The 18,037-nt window shown below is 45.7% G+C and overlaps 1 protein-coding gene across 1 annotated transcript; it reads right to left on the bottom strand.

Annotated features, from left to right (window-relative positions):
* Positions 1-1,021: 1,021 nt before the first annotated feature.
* Positions 1,022-16,862, bottom strand: LOC122367684 (alpha-(1,3)-fucosyltransferase C-like). Its single transcript, XM_043341020.1, has 2 exons — positions 16,765-16,862; positions 1,022-1,724 (listed from the first exon to the last, which is right to left on the bottom strand). The coding sequence occupies exons 1-2, from the start codon at positions 16,860-16,862 to the stop codon at positions 1,163-1,165; spliced, it is 660 nt and encodes a 219-aa protein (XP_043196955.1). The 3' UTR covers positions 1,022-1,162.
* Between the last annotated feature and the right edge of the window lie 1,175 nt (positions 16,863-18,037).

The raw sequence follows: 18,037 nt of genomic DNA, 5'->3' as shown, positions 1-18,037 counted from the left end.
TTTTCATCAACATTTGGCCAATTAACCCGCGCCCTGTTGGGGGGGGGGGCTATTTTTTGCCCCGTCATTTGACCTCAGCTGCCCTCATTTGACCTGACCCATGGATAAGTACACCAAACAAAGAAGCACCAGGTGACCTGCCGTTAAAGGGACTATCCCACCTTCTAAAATGTTGTTAAAACCAGTTAAATTGTGCCCGACTTTATAGATTGGATGACCAGGAATACGGTTCTGGCATTTATTTTTCATTAAACATCTTAGGCTTCCCATATTCCAAACACAAACTTTCAAATATGTGACGTCACAGCCCAAAATTACCTCCTTCCCCAGGCCACATTACTGTCATAAAGCTGATTCTTTTTACTCTGTAGGCACCACAACAAAGTTCAGACCAAGTTTTAAGCGATTTTTCAACGAACAAACCCATTTAAATCAGAATGACTAAACGAGGTGACGTCACACTAACGGTCGCTCCATGTTGAAGATAGGGCCTTGTACAAGGCCCATTTTCAAATGAAGGGAACGAATTTCTTCAACACCAAGAGGCCGCGGGGGTTGCAACCTAGATAGATAGTGGTTTCTGAACCTCGCCGCAAACTTGGCTATCTCAACTCAAACCCCATGTTAAAGGTGGGATAGTCCCTTCAAGTACTGTGGTTTCAAAGCACAAAAGTGATAGAACGAAGCGGATATATCCAGTATTTTCCGAATTTAGTATTTTCCCATAGGCTTAACATTACGACGTAATGACCTCTAACTGACCTCAGGTCAGTGACCTAAAAAAAAACCGAAATATATGTTATACAACTCGGTGAAATTAGCACATCCTGAAAGTTTGAAGGAAATCAGTCCAAAACTGTGAGTTTGACAGGTGCAAAAAGAAAACTGAAATTTGACCATGACCTTGTACCGGTTTTTCTGACCTGGTGACCTGACCCAAAGTTACCCGGACCTGAAATTTTCCGGTCCTATGTAAAAAGGCTGCCCCATAGGCTGCGCCAAATTTGGCGGCGCTGCGCGCCGCCGTTTATACGCTATCTTCGAAAAACCTTAGGGGGGTCGCATCGACCCCCCTGCCAGGGCGAGGGTTAATGCACGCTGCCTTCACCCTCGGACATATTTTAATGAAATTATTCAAGTTTCTCACATAAAGTGCGAGTTTCTAGTTATTCTCGTCAAGATCACGAGGCTTGCGACACAGGTCCGCCACGGACCAAAGTTTCGACAAGCGCAGCGGCTTCGGCCGATCACCGTAATGCAGCCGGTGGCACAGATTACACATGGCTCGGGGATACTGCACCTTGTGGGAGCTGCGCCATGCATGGTACTCCTCATAAGCCGTCTGATTGCGAGACAGCGCCAGCAGATGGGCGGCCAGAGCCTTGGGCCCGGCGAAATCCTCCACGTGGATGAAGGAGTTGGGCGGTGCCACGCGGTGGTAGGACTGCGGCGACGGGCCGCGCACCACCGGCACCATCCCGTACCGCAGCGCAAACCAGAACTTCTCTGTGATGTAGTCGTCGCAGAGACTGTTTTCGAAGGACAGGTAGAAGAGGTGCGTCTCGGCGAGGCGACGGTAGCAGTCATCTTTGTTGCCGGAACACTGTTGCTCGCCGCACTTGCCGAATGTGTCCACTGCAATGTGGTGTCGCAGCTGGGCGACGTATTGCTCCCTCTTACACACGGTGATGCAATGAGACACCATCCAGGCCACTGGCCGCACCCTGCAAAGACGTGGGGTGCCGGTCAGGGTGGTCCAACATGTGGGCGTACAGCTGCCGGACAATGGTCACGTGACCACTTGACCTTGAGTTGGCACCATATTTTGTCGACAGATATTGCGCTGTACATGCAGTGGCGCAACTTTTTTTAATGCAATATTTTAGGTTCTAAATATTAGGCATGCTATGCTAAATGATAAATACCTAGTATAGGAATAATCTTTAATATCGTCATTATTGAAACTTGAAATAATGGAAATAAAATAAATTGAACTGCGAAACTGTCTTAACCCTCGCATGTGTAGGGGGGTCGGATGGACCCCCATGCTTTTTTTGCGAATAACTCGCGTAAAAAGCGGCCGATTGCGACGAAACTTTCAGTACCCTCGCATTGATCAATTTATACCAACCATGAAAATTTCATGACCCTGACCCAAATGACCTTTGACCTGTGACCTCTTTTCCGAGACCATGTTTGGCCGGAATCGCGATTCAGCGTATGTCGGCTCGCATTAGCCGCGCGTTTGCAAGCTTCTCGTGGTTTCAAACGTTCAAACATGTGATTTGATGCTGCTGCCATGCATTATGGTGGGTGTCAATGTCACCTGAAGGTCAGGTCAGGTCATTGACCTTTGGTGCCCTCGGTTCACTTTTTCGAGTTTTACATGTTTCTAGGCTAGTTTTTGGAGCTGAATTCGAATTTAGCAACCATTTGAACATTTACGAAGTAGTTTTGGTGACTTCGTAACATGTTACGAAGCTGTCAGAGACGGTTGACACGTACTACGAATACCCGTCACGACGCCTACTGGTTGATTTGACCTGACTCGACCTGGTCCAAATGCTTTAACCCGCGCCCTGCTGGGGGGGTTTGAACACCCCTTTGTGGTTTTTCGCAAATATCTAAAAAACGGCGGCGCGGAGGGCCGCCGTTTTTGGTACACCTTATCATACATCAATTCTACACATGTTGTAAAAATTTCAGACTAAGGTCATTCAAGGTCAGGTCACCAGGTCACTTGAAGTGACCTCACCTCATAAAAAGTTTCAATGTCTGTCATAGCTACACCGAGTTACCGATCGCTTTGAAACTTTCAGCGATTGCTAAGAGCAATAGCGTGTACAAAATGTATACCTATCTCATAATTTTGATATCGATGACCTAAGGTCAGGTCAATTTTGCGACCTCGACATTATAAGTCAATGGGAGAAAATTGAAATGCGCCTCTTTTGGACGGATTGACATTATAAACACTCCCAAACACCGAATTACAAGTGCTTTAGACACACTGAACATGAAAATGGTGTCCGTGACCCTTGTTTGTGCCCTGAGGTCATCTTAGGTCACGAATGGTATCTAACAGTTTTTTTTCGCAAAAACCGTTTAATAGAGGCATGCTAGAGCGATGAAAACGCCTTATATGTGTTCAGCTCGACGATACGGATCGACTGATATGCAACATGACCCTTTCCGGTCAGGTCATGATCTTGACCTAAGGTCAAATTTTCAAGTTGACCTTTCAAGGTCAAGTTATAGTTCATTCGATGCGTCTTGACGAGAGGAACACGATGCCGATGAAAGTAAGCACGTACAAGGCTTGGGTCAAAAGTTATTGCAGAAAAACTGTTTCCGAAAAAATCGGCTATTTTTGCAGTTTTTGCCCCCTGCAGGCAAAACCGTTGACGTAACGTTAGATCAAATCTGAGAGAATTGCTCAGAAAGGGTGTTAACACGCGCAGTGAAAGGGTTGCGAGTACTACGCCCAGTGGAAGGGGGGGGGGGCGGATTTCGCCCCCCCTAAGATCTCAGCTCCCACTGGAGCTAGAAAGACGAAATTTGGAGGGTAGGTGGGGGCCCAAGGGAACTCTGTTGTGTGTGAATTTCATGACCCTAGGTCAATATCTTCAAGGTCAAATGAGGTCAAATGTGGTAAAATCTGCCATATGAGCTACTTTTTTGCGTTTACACGCCGATAACTCAAAAGGTTACGGGCCGATTTTCTTTTTTCTTTCACTATACGAAAGAACAAACATTTGTGAGTATGTATGGTGAATTTCTAGATAATCCAACAATAAATATGGCAGTTAGAAGCCTGCTAAGGGTAAGATGTCGCCGCCTGAAGCGGGATCGGCCGACGCGGGAAACGCGGCAATCACAATTTTGTGTTTACACACTCATAACTCAAGTTGTTACCGGCCGATTTTCACAATTCTTTGACCATATGATTGCTTGTACATTTCTCAGTCTTCTCACCGAATTTGACGCGAATTTAATACAATCAGCGATAAGGAGCTCGATGTAAAGACGTTACCATCCCGCCCCGGTACAGCCTACAATTCAGGCGGCGCGTAACGGCTAGCGCCGGCCGCCGCTCCGCCGCGCCGCCGCGGCGGCAGGATGTTTGACTTTACACCGCTATTACTAGAAAAGTTGTGAACCGATTTTCTTATTTCTTGCACGAGAAGATCCGCAATTCAATTTTGGACAGGTAGCCGAAATTTCACATTAATATTATGTTTGCCGCGCGAGTTATTGGCGAAAAACAGGAGGGGTGGGCGAAATCCGCCCCCACCTTCCACTGCGCGTGTTAACCCGCGCCCTGCTGGGGGGGGGGTGTTTGAACACCCCCCCTTGTGGTTTTTCGCGAATATCTAAAAAACGGCGGCGCTCCGCGCCGCCGTTTTTTGGTACACCTTATCATACATCAATTCTACACATGTTGTGAAAATTTCAGACCAAGGTCATTCAAGATCAGGTCACAAGGTCACTTGAAGTGACCTCACCTCATAAAAAGTTTCAATGTCTGTCAGAGCTACACCGAGTAACCGATCGCTTTGAAACTTTCAGCGTTTGCCAAGAGCAATAGCATGTACAAAATGTATATCTCAGAATTTTGATATCGATGACCTAAGGTCAGGTCAATTTTGCGACCTGACCAATGGGAGAAAATTGAAATGCGTCTCTTTTGGACGAAAGACATTATAAACACTCCCAAACACTGAATTACAAGTGGTTTAGACACACTGAACATGAAAATGGTGTCCGTGACCCCTATTTATGCCCTGAGGTCATCTTAGGTCACGAATGGTATCTAACAGTTTTTCGCAAATAACTTTTGATAGAGGCATGCTAGAGCGATGAAAACGCCTTAGATGTGTTCAGCTCGACGATACGGATCGACTGATATGCAACATGACCCTTTCCGGTCAGGTCATGACCTTGACCTGAGGTCAAATTTTCAAGTTGACCTTTCAAGGTCAAATTATAGTTCATTCGATGCGGCTTGACGAGAGGAACACGATGCCGGTAAAAGTAAGCTCGTACAAGGCTTGGGTCAAAAGTTATTGCAGAAAAACTGTTTCCGAAAAAATCGGCTATTTTTGCAGTTTTTGCCCCCTGCAGGCAAAACCGTTGACGTTAGGTCAAATCTGAGGGAATTATTCAGAAAGGGCGTTAATAGGGCTATCGAATGCGCTTTTCCGCGGCGCTGTACCTCTATTGGTTCCCGAGTTATGCGTTGGCTTCTTGGAAATTGTCGACATTCGACCTGGAAATCGGCGAAATTTTGCCTTCAATGACCTCTGGTGACCTGACCTTTGACCTGACCAAAAAATTGACTGAAGTGTTTTCCTCATTATTTTTGACGCTCTTTCGAACGCCGCCCTCCGCGTATCGCTACGTGGCCCAGGAGCCGAGTTAGAAGGGGGGTGTTCAAACACCCCCCCAGCAGGGCGTGGAAATCCAGGACCCCCAGCCGGGCGCTGGTTAATAGGGCTATCGAATGCACTTTTCCGCGGCGCTGTAGCTCTATTGGTTCCCCAGTTATGCGTTGGCTTCTTGGAAATTTTCGACATTCGACCTGGAAATCGGCAAAATTTTGCCTTCAATGACCTCTGGTGACCTGACCTTTGACCTGACCAAAAAATTTACCGAAGTGATTTCGTCATTATTTTTTACGTTCTTTCGAACGCCGCCTTCCGCGTATCGCTACGTGGCCCAGGAGCCGAGTTACAAGGGGGGGGGGGTGTTCAAACACCCCCCAGCAGGGCGTGGAAACCCAGGACCCCCAGCCGGGCGCGGGTTAAGACATCATCTGCGATCAAATCTAGCACGATATTCGTGATCAGCACCCCGAAAAACCCCTTAGCAGCCACACTTAACCCTATTAGTGGCAGGGGGGTTGTTTTTATCCACCCCTCAGGTTTTTCGGGAATATCTCCGAAACCGCTGAAGCTACGATGCTGAAATTTTCTGACTTTTCCTAAAACTAAATTGGGCACATTCCCTGAAAATTTCAAGTTCATAACTTTACCATGGGCGGCTCCAGAGCACTGGGAATTGGGGGTCCTATTCGTGAAGCGAGTCATTTGGGCGAAGATCACGATGCTGCACCAGTTTTACGAACAGTGAATGAAAGGTATCATGTGATAACATATACAAAGTTATTGTGCATCCTCTTTTGACACGTTTTTGCTATAATAGGCGGATCCAGGCGTCCAAAAAGGGGGGTTATTTTTTACCTCCCAACATAGGTGCCCTGACACCGCCTATGCATGACCAATACAATTTTAGTCGTTCTCTCATAAGAAAATTGTAACATAACAAGACCATTGCCACCCTTTTTAGAAACAGTACCAACAAAAACCTTATTTACTATACTTTTTGTGTACCCCCAATCTCAATGATCTGTATCCGCCTATGATTTTTGAAAATGCATATTTTTAGGATCCATGTAAATTCCTGGTTCATTCTCTATCGATCGGCAAAAGTTGCGTTAAGATTGGTTCAGAAACCTGGCCGTGATAAACAGTCTAAAATGTATCTGCAATTTGCCCGTTTTTACCCCCCTCTACCCCCCTATTGACATTTTTTAAGTTTATTTTTTTTAGAAATGTAGATCTCGTTGAGCCAAATCGAATGCCGTTTGAATTTTGAAAATCGGCCGGTTAGATCTCGAGATATCAAGGGGGGTCGTAAACAGCCCCCCCTGCCACTAATATGGGGTAGCCAGGAGCCTGCCACTAATAGGGTTAACGACTTTCTAACAGGTCCCGATTTTCCCGACTTTGGGTCATTGACCTGACCTGGAAGGTCAACCAATGACCTAGGACCTTAAAATTGGGTATCATCGGCTTTCTCTCGTCACGGGCAACACGCTCGTTTTTTTCCGCAAAGCTCTAGCTCGATCAGGGGCCAAACGGCAAGGGGGGTACAACCGACCCCCCATCCCCTACACATTAGAAGCTGGCAAACGCCGCACACGTGCGAGGGTTAAGTGGCATTCACTGTGCCCTAACCCGCGCCCCGCTGGGGGGGGGGGGGCAGAATCTGCCCCCCTCCTGTTTTTCACCAATAACTTCTAAACGCGTTACGCCAGCGACGTCAAACTTTCAGTACCGTATCATACATCAATTTGACACGTTCTCTGAAAATTGGAGCGAAATCCGTCGGAAAATTTTTGAGAAAACGACGTTTTAGTGACGTCATGTTCGCCATTTTCGCCTCAAAAATCGCAAAATTTCAAACGCCGCTAACATCTTCATTTGTAAAGGAATCAGGACGTAACAAAAAAGGTTATACGTGATGCTACTTTGTCTATCAAATGGCTATCTCGGTTTTTTGAAAATTTTAGATTTTGGCCCATTTTTTTCTCAAAAAACCGACTTTTTTTGGGAAAATAATTATAAAATCCAAAATTTTGTGTATATAGAAAAAACGGAATATATGTCAGAGAAGTGGTCTATATGCATACCAATTTTGAAAACAATCGGTTCAAAAATGTGGGAGTTATTAAAAAATTTATGACGTCACGACACACACAATTTTTGAAAAATGAATTTTTTGGAATTTCTAGACCTCGTACGGAAACAAAGATAGCACCATTCGACTCGCCGTGAAAAACTGCATCAGCTAGACACCTTTTTAGGCCTTAACAACCAACTTCAAAATTTGACCCCATTTGACCTGACCTTGACCTGACATTGACCTGAAATTCATCCAAAGGTGGTCCATATCGCTAATTGTGTGTGCCTATTGAATTCTATGAATAAAATGACCCATAAAACATGTATCGCACATGCCCTTTTCTATATTTTGTTTTTGTTGACCTGACCTGACCTTGACCTTGACCTTTGAATGATATTGTATGCAACGAATATTGTCTTGGTAGCCTAAGAACACGTTTTGGGCAATCAGTCTCAGTCCATTTTTCGGCAATTACGGTGCAAGACCGATACTGTACAAACTTGCATTTTGTACCCTTGATCTGACCTTGACCTGACCTCTGACCTACTTAAGCAAAAAAAATTGAGCTCTTAAGATTCGCCTCGTTGAGAGCTTTCGATTGCCGTTTTCCCCGTCTTTCTACGACCATCGGTTCGGAAGTTAGACAGGGGGGCAGAATCTGCCCCCCCCCCCCCCTGCAGGGCGCGTATGGCTGAATAGCCCAGCGGGGCGCGGGCTAACAAATACCTAAAATGAAGAGCTGACTCTGAGCCTGCACAAGGTCTGCATGGTTACAGTTTCTTGATTTTTCTTCATGCATAAGTAAAGACTACGAGTGCTACAAATGTTTGCTCACATATCTTGTTTAATAAACTAATACCCCGTTTTCATTAAATGTATAACTCAACTTCGCTGTAAGAAGCCTTTGCATTGAAGGAAGTTGATGGTAAGGTAGGTATGCGACCATCACAGTGATATGTGTTGTGTTCACAAATGTGTGATCACAACACAAAATATACCAGAATAATAACAATGGTTCATTATATGTATTTAAGTGGCAAATATATACTCATAACTCAGAAAAAATGATACAATTAATCTTTTATGCAAAGCTTTTAAAATTTCATCAATAACCAAAGACAGATACGCTTCCTCTCAACGTTTCACCCAGCCGGTCGAAGGAGGTAAAGGTAATATTGCGTATCTGTCGATTTCACAGGTTTTCCGGAGCCCATTGGCGGTTTCCGCGACTCGCTAGACGCTATCTCAATTTGTTCGGGAGTTATTGACCAAACACTTATGAAGTTACTGGCGTCCTAAATGACGTCACGCAATGTCAGCAATGCAAAAGTGAAACATCGCACCTTGCAAGGAGTACAAGCAATCATGATTCCATGTGCCTGAGATAGTTTTGGATCATTTCCAGTGCCAAAATAACAGTTTCGACATTTCTCCCATTGACTTATAAGGGTGAGGTCTCGTAACCAGCCTGACATCAGGTGACCCTTAACCCGGCAGGCGGTGGGCCTCCCAGCCACCTTCGGCGCGGGGGGGGGGGCATTTTTTGCCCCTCCCCCCGTATCTCCGAAACTACTGGACGGATCCGTAAAATTCAAACGGCGTTAGATAGCCCTATCAAATTTGATGAGGGAAACGAAATTTCATTGAACTCGGGTTCATCGATGACGTCACAGGTCAGGTCAAACCTGAAATGCTTCACCGTTCACGGGTCTTCTAGGAAATGCGCTATAACACCGAGTAAAACGCATTTTGTCGAAAATCAGCGATAGGGCGTCAGTTGCCTAGTACATATGATGCTATTAGAGGTCACTGATAATACCAGGTCAGGTCACAGGTCAGGTCACAGAAGGTCAGCACATGAACCCAATTTTACTAAGGTTCTGCGATGCATGTTTAATGGCGGACAATTTTTCATTTCCATCTCTTTTTTTTTCAATTTATTTCATAAATCACACGAGTCACAACAGCCATACACAAAACACATGTACGTAACAGGCCACACCGCGTCGCACACTCGTGCCCCTCGCGCGCTCCCGGCAGCTCCAGCCAACTCTAACAGGTATCGCAGGGAACGAAAAACGCCATATAATAATAGAAACAAAAAGAAGTAGAAAACTAGCAAGAAAAAAAAGAGCGAAGGCACTGCCGGCGGAGCGGGCGGCAGCACCACCGGGCACCCCCACGACGAGCGGGCAGGACCGAGAAGCTACCGGGTGACAGTCGCAACGCCGCGCCAGCCGCCGGGCCCCAGCCGGAGGCCCACGACGACCGGGATGTCTCGCATGCACGTAGGCTTGTGGGTAGGATGGGAGAAGGTTCCGGGAAGAATATGCCGTTAGTTTTAGGGCCCTGTCCCTGAAACAATGTTCGCGACAGTGCCCCACTTCGACTCAAACTTCTGAAAAGAGTGCCGTTTTACAGCACTTTTACAGCACTTTCATTTCCATCTCAATGGTGTTGGTTATAAGACCATCAGGCACGGTTTCGGTCACTTTCTGGTGGAGGTCAGGAAAAAAAGTGAAAGTTCAAAGTTAATAATTTTGAATGAAATGAATATTGATTCGATGCAGCTCGTCACGGGGAGTCTAATGGGGGTATTTGTTTTCCGCTACGACGTCCAGAGTTGCTGAAAATTGAGTTTGAAAATTTGACGTCATCATTTTTGAATAGTTTTCTTTTCGCTATAACTTGGACAAAAATGAGGTATCGATCTCAAATTTGGTTTGTGGATAGAAGGCGGTAGGGACTATCACATATATTCCGTTTTTTTTTTCGAAATTAACCCGCGCCCCAGTGTCGGTCTCAGCCAACTTCGCCCTAGTGGGGGGGGGGGGGGGGCGGCATATGCTACCACCCACCTCTAACTCGAAAACTAAGGGGGCTAGAAAGATGCGGTCAAAAGCAGTCATAGCTCTCAATGCGTACGTTTGAAAGTATTTCAGTCATTTTTCATCTTAGAGCAGTATTGGGGTCACCAGAGGTCATCAAAGGTCAAAATTTGCCAATGGTCATTATATTTTTCAGAAAACATGCCGTTACCTCAGGAACTATGGTAGCTAAAAAACGCAGGGAAAAGCAATCGATAGCTTTTAACCCGCGCACCGACGGGGGTCTGCGCCAACTTCGCACCGACGGGGGGGGGGGCGGATGACCGCCCCCCCCCTGAGATCTCGAGAACGAAGCAAGATAGCGACAAGCGGTAAACGGCATCGGATACGCAGGGCCAAGATCTACAATTTTTACAAAGGTCATTTTCAGGTCAGGTCAAAGATGACGTCACAGTGGTCGAAAAAGTCAAAATGGCGGCGCTGGATATGGAGAGAGTTTTTCTCGAATAACTTTCGAATTAGTCAAGATAGGAACAAACTAAGGGCATCATCGTGATCCTCTCGTCAATCCGCATCGAATGATATATATGTTGACCTCGAAAGGTCAAGGTCAAAGGTTGACCTCAGGTCACGTGACCTCGAGGTCATCATGTATATCATTCGATGCGTCTTGACGAGCTGAACACAATGAGACCATCCACGCGTCTGTATCTTGTTCCTGTACGGAGTTATTGGCCAAAAACCTTTGGTGACCTTTGATGACGTCACATGACCTCACAGCTGCCCAACAGCAAAACAGACCTCAAGGTAGTGAAGGTTGATCGTATATGAAGTCATGTATGGTATATGGGGCCATTCCGACCCGTTTTAGTGGTAAAAACAGGGAGTTGATTTTTCCCCCATTGACTTATAATGGGGAGGTCGCGAAATTGACCTGACCTTAGGTCACCGATATCAAAATTCCGAGATATACAAATTGTACCTACTAATGACCTAATAATATCCTGCGACTTTCAAAGACCTCCGACATCTACTGTAGCTCTGGCACGGTGACAAAGTTGCAAGAAAGTGACTTGAGGTTGGGTCATTCAAAGTGACCTAGTGACCTGACCTTAAAAGGTAGGAGGTTCAAACTTGCACACCATGTTTAAAATTGATGAGGTTATAGTCATACCAAATTTCGCGGCGCGTAGGCGCCGCGGTTTTCCCGCTATTCGCGAAAAACCTCAGGGGGGGGGGGGCGGATATCCGCCCCCCCCGTCGGTGCGAGGGTTAAACTCTTCTTTTGATAAGGTTATTATCAAAATTGACCTCAGGTCAACGGTTTAGCCTCCAGAGGACAAAAACTCCAAAAATAGCTGTTTTTACGAAAAGTGTTTTTCGACAATAACTTTCTACTACAAAAAGTCACGACATTTCTGTTGCCAGAATCGTGTTCCTCTCGCCGAGACGCGCCGAATGAACTATAATTTGACCTTGAAAGGTCAACTTGAAAATTTGATCTCAGGTCAAGGTCATGACCTGACCGGAAAAGGTCATGCTGCATATCAGTCGATGAGTCTCAGCAAGACGAACACAATGAGGCCATCCCCTGCGTTCTAGCTCTTTCCAGTCGCGAGTTATTGGCAAAAAAACTGTTTGTAGCCTCAAATGACCTCGGATGACCTTTCTAGAGGCTATCTGCAAAAATGACACTCTGGTCATCACGGGTGGTCCAAATCATTGTGATTCTGAAATATTTGGACTCTTCCTATGCGTACATACGGATCTAGAGGCATTTACATTTTTCTCCATTGACTTGTAATGGAAAGTTCACGCCACTGACCTGACCTTAGGTCACGGATATAAAAAAATCTGAGATATACAAATTGTAGGCGCCCATAAATTCATGCAATCCACCAAGTTTAAAACCTTTCTGACAAACACTGCAGGCTGGACATGTTTGCAAACTTTTTTTAGCCTTGGTCAGTTAACTTGACCTGGTGACCTGACCTGACATGACCTGGGGTCAAAAAGTTCACACATTGTCAAAAATTGATGTACCAAAAGCTACCCCAAGCGTCGCGGCGCTACGCCGCGGTTTTTTATTTACACGCAAAAAACGTGACAGGGTGGTAACATATGCCCCCCCCCCCACTGGGGCAAAGGTTAACCCGCGCGGGGCTGGGGGGGGTAAATTTTACCCCCCCTCGCGAATTTTCGCGATATCTCAAAAACGGCGGCGCGCAGCGCCGCCAAACTTTCAGTTCCTTTTCTTACATCAATTTGACACCTTCCCTGAAAATTTGAGCGAAATCCGTCGGAATTTTTTTGAGAAATTGACGTTTTAGTGACGTCATGTTCGCCATTTTCGCCTCAAAAACGGCAAAAGTTCAAACGCCGCTAACATCTTCATTTTTAAAGGAATCGAGACGTAACAAAAAAGGTTATACGTAATTTTACTTTGTCTATCAAATGGCTATCTCGGTTTTTTGAAAATTCTGGATTTTGGCCTAAATTTTTTCAAAAAACTGATTTTTTTGGGAAAATCATTATAAAATCCACAATTTTGAGTCTATCGAAAAAACCGGAATATATGTCAGAGAAGTGGTCTATGTGCACCTACATACCAAATTTTAGAAGAATCGGTTCAAAAATGTGGGAGTTATTCAAAATTTTATGACGTCACGACACACAAAATTTTTGAAAAATGCCTTTTTTGGAAGTTCTGGACCTCGTACGGAAACAAAAATAGCACCATTCGATTCGCCGTGAAAAACTGCATCAGATATACACCTTTTTAGGCCTTAACAACCAACTTCAAAATTTGACCTCACTTGACCTGACCTTGACCTGACCTCGACCTGAAATTCATCCAGAGGTGGTCCATATCACTTATTGAGTGTGCCTATTGAATTCTATGAGTAAAATGACCCATAAAACACGTGTCGCACATGCCCTTTTCTATATTTTGTTTTTTGGTGACCTGACCTGACCTGACCTGACCTTGACCTTGACCTCTGAATGATATTGTATGCAACTAATATGGTCTTGGTAGCCTAAGAACACGTTTTGGGCGATCAGTCTCAGTCCATGACTCCATTCTTCGGCAACTACGGTGCAAGGCCGATACTGTAGAAACTTGCAATTTGTACCCTTGACCTGACCTTGACCTTGACCTCAAACTTTAAATTAAGTACATGTTTTTAGTAGTTCGTGATGAGAGCTTTCGATTGGCGTTTGAATTTTCCAAATCGGACCATTAGTTCGGGAGATAACAGGGGGGTAAAATTTACCCCCCCCCCCCCAGCCCCGCGCGTTCGGCTGGAGACCCCAGCCCCGCGCGGGGCAGTGGAAGGGGGGGGGGGCGGATTTCGCCCACCCCTCCTGTTTTTCGCCAATAACTCGCGCCGCAAGGATAATATCAACGTGAAATTTCGGCTACCTGTCCAGAATTGAATTGCGGATCTTCGCGTGCAAGAAGTAAGAAAATTCGTTCACAACTTTTCTAGTAATAGCGGTGTAAAGTCAAACATCCTGCCGCCGCGGCGGCGCGGCGGCGCGGCGGCCGGCGCTAGCCGTTACGCGCCGCCTGAATTGTAGACTGTGCCGTGGCGGGACGGTTCCGTCTTTACATCGCGCTCCTTACCGCTGATTATATTAGATTCGCGTCAAATTCGGTGAGAAGACTGAGAAATGTACAGGCAATCATATGGTCAAAGAATTTTGAAAATCGGCCGGTAACAACTTGAGTTATGAGTGTGTAAACACAAAATTGTGATTGCCGCGTTTCCCGCGTCGGCCGATGCCGCTTCAGCCGGCGACATCTTACCCTTAGCAGGCTTCTAACTGCCATATTTATTGTTGGATTATCTAGAAATTCGCCATACGTACTCACAAATGTTTGCTGTTTCGTATAGTGAAAGATTTAAAAAAATCGGCCGGTAACTTTTTGAGTTATCGGCGTGTAAACGCAAAAAAGTCGCTAATATGGCAGATTTGACCACATTTGACCTCATTTGACCTTGAAGATGTTGACCTAGGGTCATGAAATTCACACACAACAGAGTTCCCCATGGCCCCCACCTACCCTCCAAATTTCGTTTTTCTAGCTCCGGTGGGAGCTGAGATCTTAGGGGGGGGGGGCGACATCCGCCCCCCCCTTCCACTGGGCGTAGTACTCGCAACCCTTCCACTGCGCGTGTTAAGAAAAATCCGAGTGATACAAGTTGTGACACCTCTTGAGGATACTAGATCATGTAAGTTTCATCTACCTGTGAAAGCTCCTCTGGCACTGAGGGCGTTGCGAAGTTGCGACATTTTAGGGCCATGAAGTCACTTATGACGTCATAGATCAGTGACTTGACCTGCCCTGAAAATGCAGTTATAAAAAATGCAGAAAAAATGCAGAATGCATTTATGAAAATGCAGTTATAGTATTACAAGATTCGGCTTGAATCGATGATAAAATATGCCAAGTTGCAGCTCTCTAGCTGCAATGTGTTTTGAGTTATCGCAAAAGACGTTAGTAAGTGCTGCCGACTCTCTAGGTCGGCCACTGACGATCAGGACGCATGCCAGGCGCGGCGCCACGGATTTTGTCCAGGGGGGGGGGGGGGGGCAGAGCCTCCGGGGGCCTCATAGCAAGGGGGCCTCCCGGCAGTGGGGCCTTTTTGTTGTACCTATCACGAACAAATCATGCATCCTTTTATCCCGGTTACTTTTCTTTCCAAAAAGTTCACATGCTTTGCGGTATGGACGCCAGTATAAGTTGCTTATCAAATACCTAGTACCTCACGTACATACGTCTTGGGGTAAGTTTGGGAAAATGGATTTGTGTGGTAGAAGGTACTAGCCTAGGTAGGCATACTGAATACCCAATATAATTTTTACTTCAGATGGTTCAAATGCAAAAGTAAAAAATGACGGTGGGCCGCGTTTTAGCTCGTTTAATTCTACACCTGTTTCTGGGGCGGTGGGCCTCCCGGCCACCTTCCGCGCGGTGGGGGGGGGGGGGGCATTTCCCCCCCTCCGTATCTCCGAAACTACTGGACAAATCCGGAAAATTCAAAAGGCTTTCGATAGCCCTGTCAAATTTGTTGAAGGAAACCAAATTTCATTAACCTCGGGGTCACCGATGACGTCACAGGTCAGGTCAAAGATAAAATGTTTCACCGTTCACGGGGCTTCTAGGGAAAGCGCTATAACACCGAGTAAAACCCACTTTGTCGAAAATCAGCGATAGGGCGTCAGTTGTCTAGTACATATGTTGCTAATAGAGGTCACTGGTCATACCAGGTCAGGTCACAGGTCAGGTTACCAGAGGTCACCAAGGGTCACCACATGAACCCAACTTTACTAAGGTTGTGCGATGCATGTTTTATGGCCAGTTTTTCATTGACAACTCAATGGTGTTGGTTATAAGACCATTAGGTACGGTTTAGGTCACTTTCTGGTGGAAGTCAGGTCAAGGTCAGGTAAAAAAGGTCAAATTTCAAAATTGATATTTTTGCATAAAATGGGTAAAATTTCGATGCAGCTCGTCACGGGGAGTCTAATGGTGGTCTTTTTTTTTTGCGCTACGAGGTCTAGAATTGCTAAATGTCGAGTTTGAAAATTTGACATCATCAATTTTGAACAGTTTTTTCGCTATAACTTGGCCAAAAAAAGAGGTAGGTATCGATCTCAAAATTGGTATGTACATAGAAGGCGGTAGGGACTATCACATATCTTCCGTTTTTTTTTTCGAATTCATTTTGGTTTGGATTTTTCGGCTATTATATTAAAAAATCTATATTTTTGATTTTTGGGGGTCGAAATAAAAAAAATCAAAAATCAGAGATAACAGTTTTGTAGCTCTTCAAATTTTACACCTTTTATGTCTGAAACATTTTTCTGTATCTCTAGAGCTGTAGGCCTGACAGCTCTTCTCGCGAAATCTTTTTTTGGGTCGAAAATGGCAGAAATGACGTCACTCTGACGTCATTAGCGTCCAACCTATCATAGCCTTTGGATTTTTTGTCACAATGTGTAATAGCTGTTCATGGTAGGGTACCGAAAGTTTGGTGACGATCGGCGCAGCAGTTCTTGAGATATATCGAAAAAAGTAAAAAGGGGGGCAAAAAAAATGCCCCCCCCCCCCCACCGCCTGGAAGGTTAAGTACAAACGCCTCTGTGCAAAGTGTTTCAAGAATAAATCAAGGCTTATGAAAATCGTGAGTAGGGTTGGGAAAAGCAGGAAAAATGATCACGTGACTAGCGTCCCAACCTTATCTGTAAGAATCTTGGGCAGCAGAACCCTTTTGTTTATGTCGAGTTCAGTGTTTATGTCCCTTGTACAGAAGTGATGAGGTCACTGAATGTTTCATGTATGCCATCTCCAAAACATGCTAGGTAACTTCAATACCTGACTAATCAGTTTTGGAGAAAAAAACTTTGGTATTAGTATATTTGAATTTGTCATGCAGCATAGCTGACACGCCTCACTCACCCGCGACTGGCGTTGTACGGTGGCACTTTTTTCGCTTGTTCACCGTCGGTAGTTATTCCATATGGAAACAGCACGTCCGCGTCTCTCGTGTATGTCATCATCAGGTCAAAGTAGCCGTCCAGTTGCGGAAGCAGGAGATGTAACGACTTCGGCGGGGCCTCTTGCCAGGCCAGGATATAAGGTTTGTGTGGCCGCGTTCGACTGGGCAGATTGCTCATATTTAATGTTTGTCCATGGATGACAACTGCGTCAGCAGTCGACAGCAGCTTGCGATCAGAGGTTGCTGAACAGCTGCTTACGGGGCAGTTGGAAAATGAAGAGTTGCTTATACGGAAGTAGAAGCCAGGGTCCTCTGTCCAGTGAAGAATAAGCAGGGGTCTGTTAGGATCTTGGGCGGGGTGATTTCGGCTCACCTCGCTGGTGAGATTACGTGTCTGTCTACGAGGAAGGTATGTTGGCTGAGCTTGACTCGCTTTCTGAACGGTAAGGTCGAGTGTATGCCAAGCCATATTCATAGGTGGCCTACGGAGGAGAATAGGGTGAAACCATAGGGATGCTGTCAAGAGGAGGATAGTTAATAAAAACAGGCTCCGAACTTCTCTTGGCGTGCAGAAGCGAACACACCTGAAACGAAATGAATCCATTTCATGTACGATCATCGCTTACATACAGGAAATTGGGTTGTTAGCTCTATTACTAGTGGGGGGGGGGGGGGGCGGGCGGATCAGCCCCTACCTGTAGTTTTTTTGCTCTCGACGGAAAACGACAGATTTGAGATTTGATTGTTGGATAAAGTGTTGAGCTGTTGAGTTGAGTCAGAGTTGAGCTGGACAAAAACATTAACCCGGCAGTTGCTAGGGTATTTCGCCAGCCGTCGTTTGCTGGGGGGGGGGGGGGGTTAAACGCCCTCAGCCGATAACTCGAGACCCAATAGGCGCAGCGAAACGCACAAAGCGGCAAACGAAAGAACGCGACGAGACAATTCAGATGAGTACTTTTAAGTTGAATTTTGAGGTCACAGGTCAGGTCAAGGTCAGATCAAACACCTGAAATCGGGCTTTCAGTAGCATGGACTTCAGAACCTCGCAATGAGCGTCTCCCGTCATAAACTCTGTCAAAACGGTGCACAAGCCATCATATACGCCCTACAAGAGTGTCAGATCCATGTAGGGGTCAGTCAAACATAGGTCAGGGTCAAGGTCAGGTAAACCAGGTAGGCTAATATCCCCGAAAATCAAAACTGATATTCGCAGCCTGCGACACAAGTTTTATG

Source organism: Amphibalanus amphitrite, unplaced genomic scaffold, assembly GCF_019059575.1.
Source record: "Amphibalanus amphitrite isolate SeventyFive unplaced genomic scaffold, NRLGWU_Aamphi_draft 000888F_arrow, whole genome shotgun sequence".
Taxonomy (NCBI): domain Eukaryota; kingdom Metazoa; phylum Arthropoda; class Thecostraca; order Balanomorpha; family Balanidae; genus Amphibalanus; species Amphibalanus amphitrite.
The sequence above is the reverse complement of the archived record's forward strand: the minus strand, read 5'-3'. Positions and strand labels throughout refer to the sequence as shown.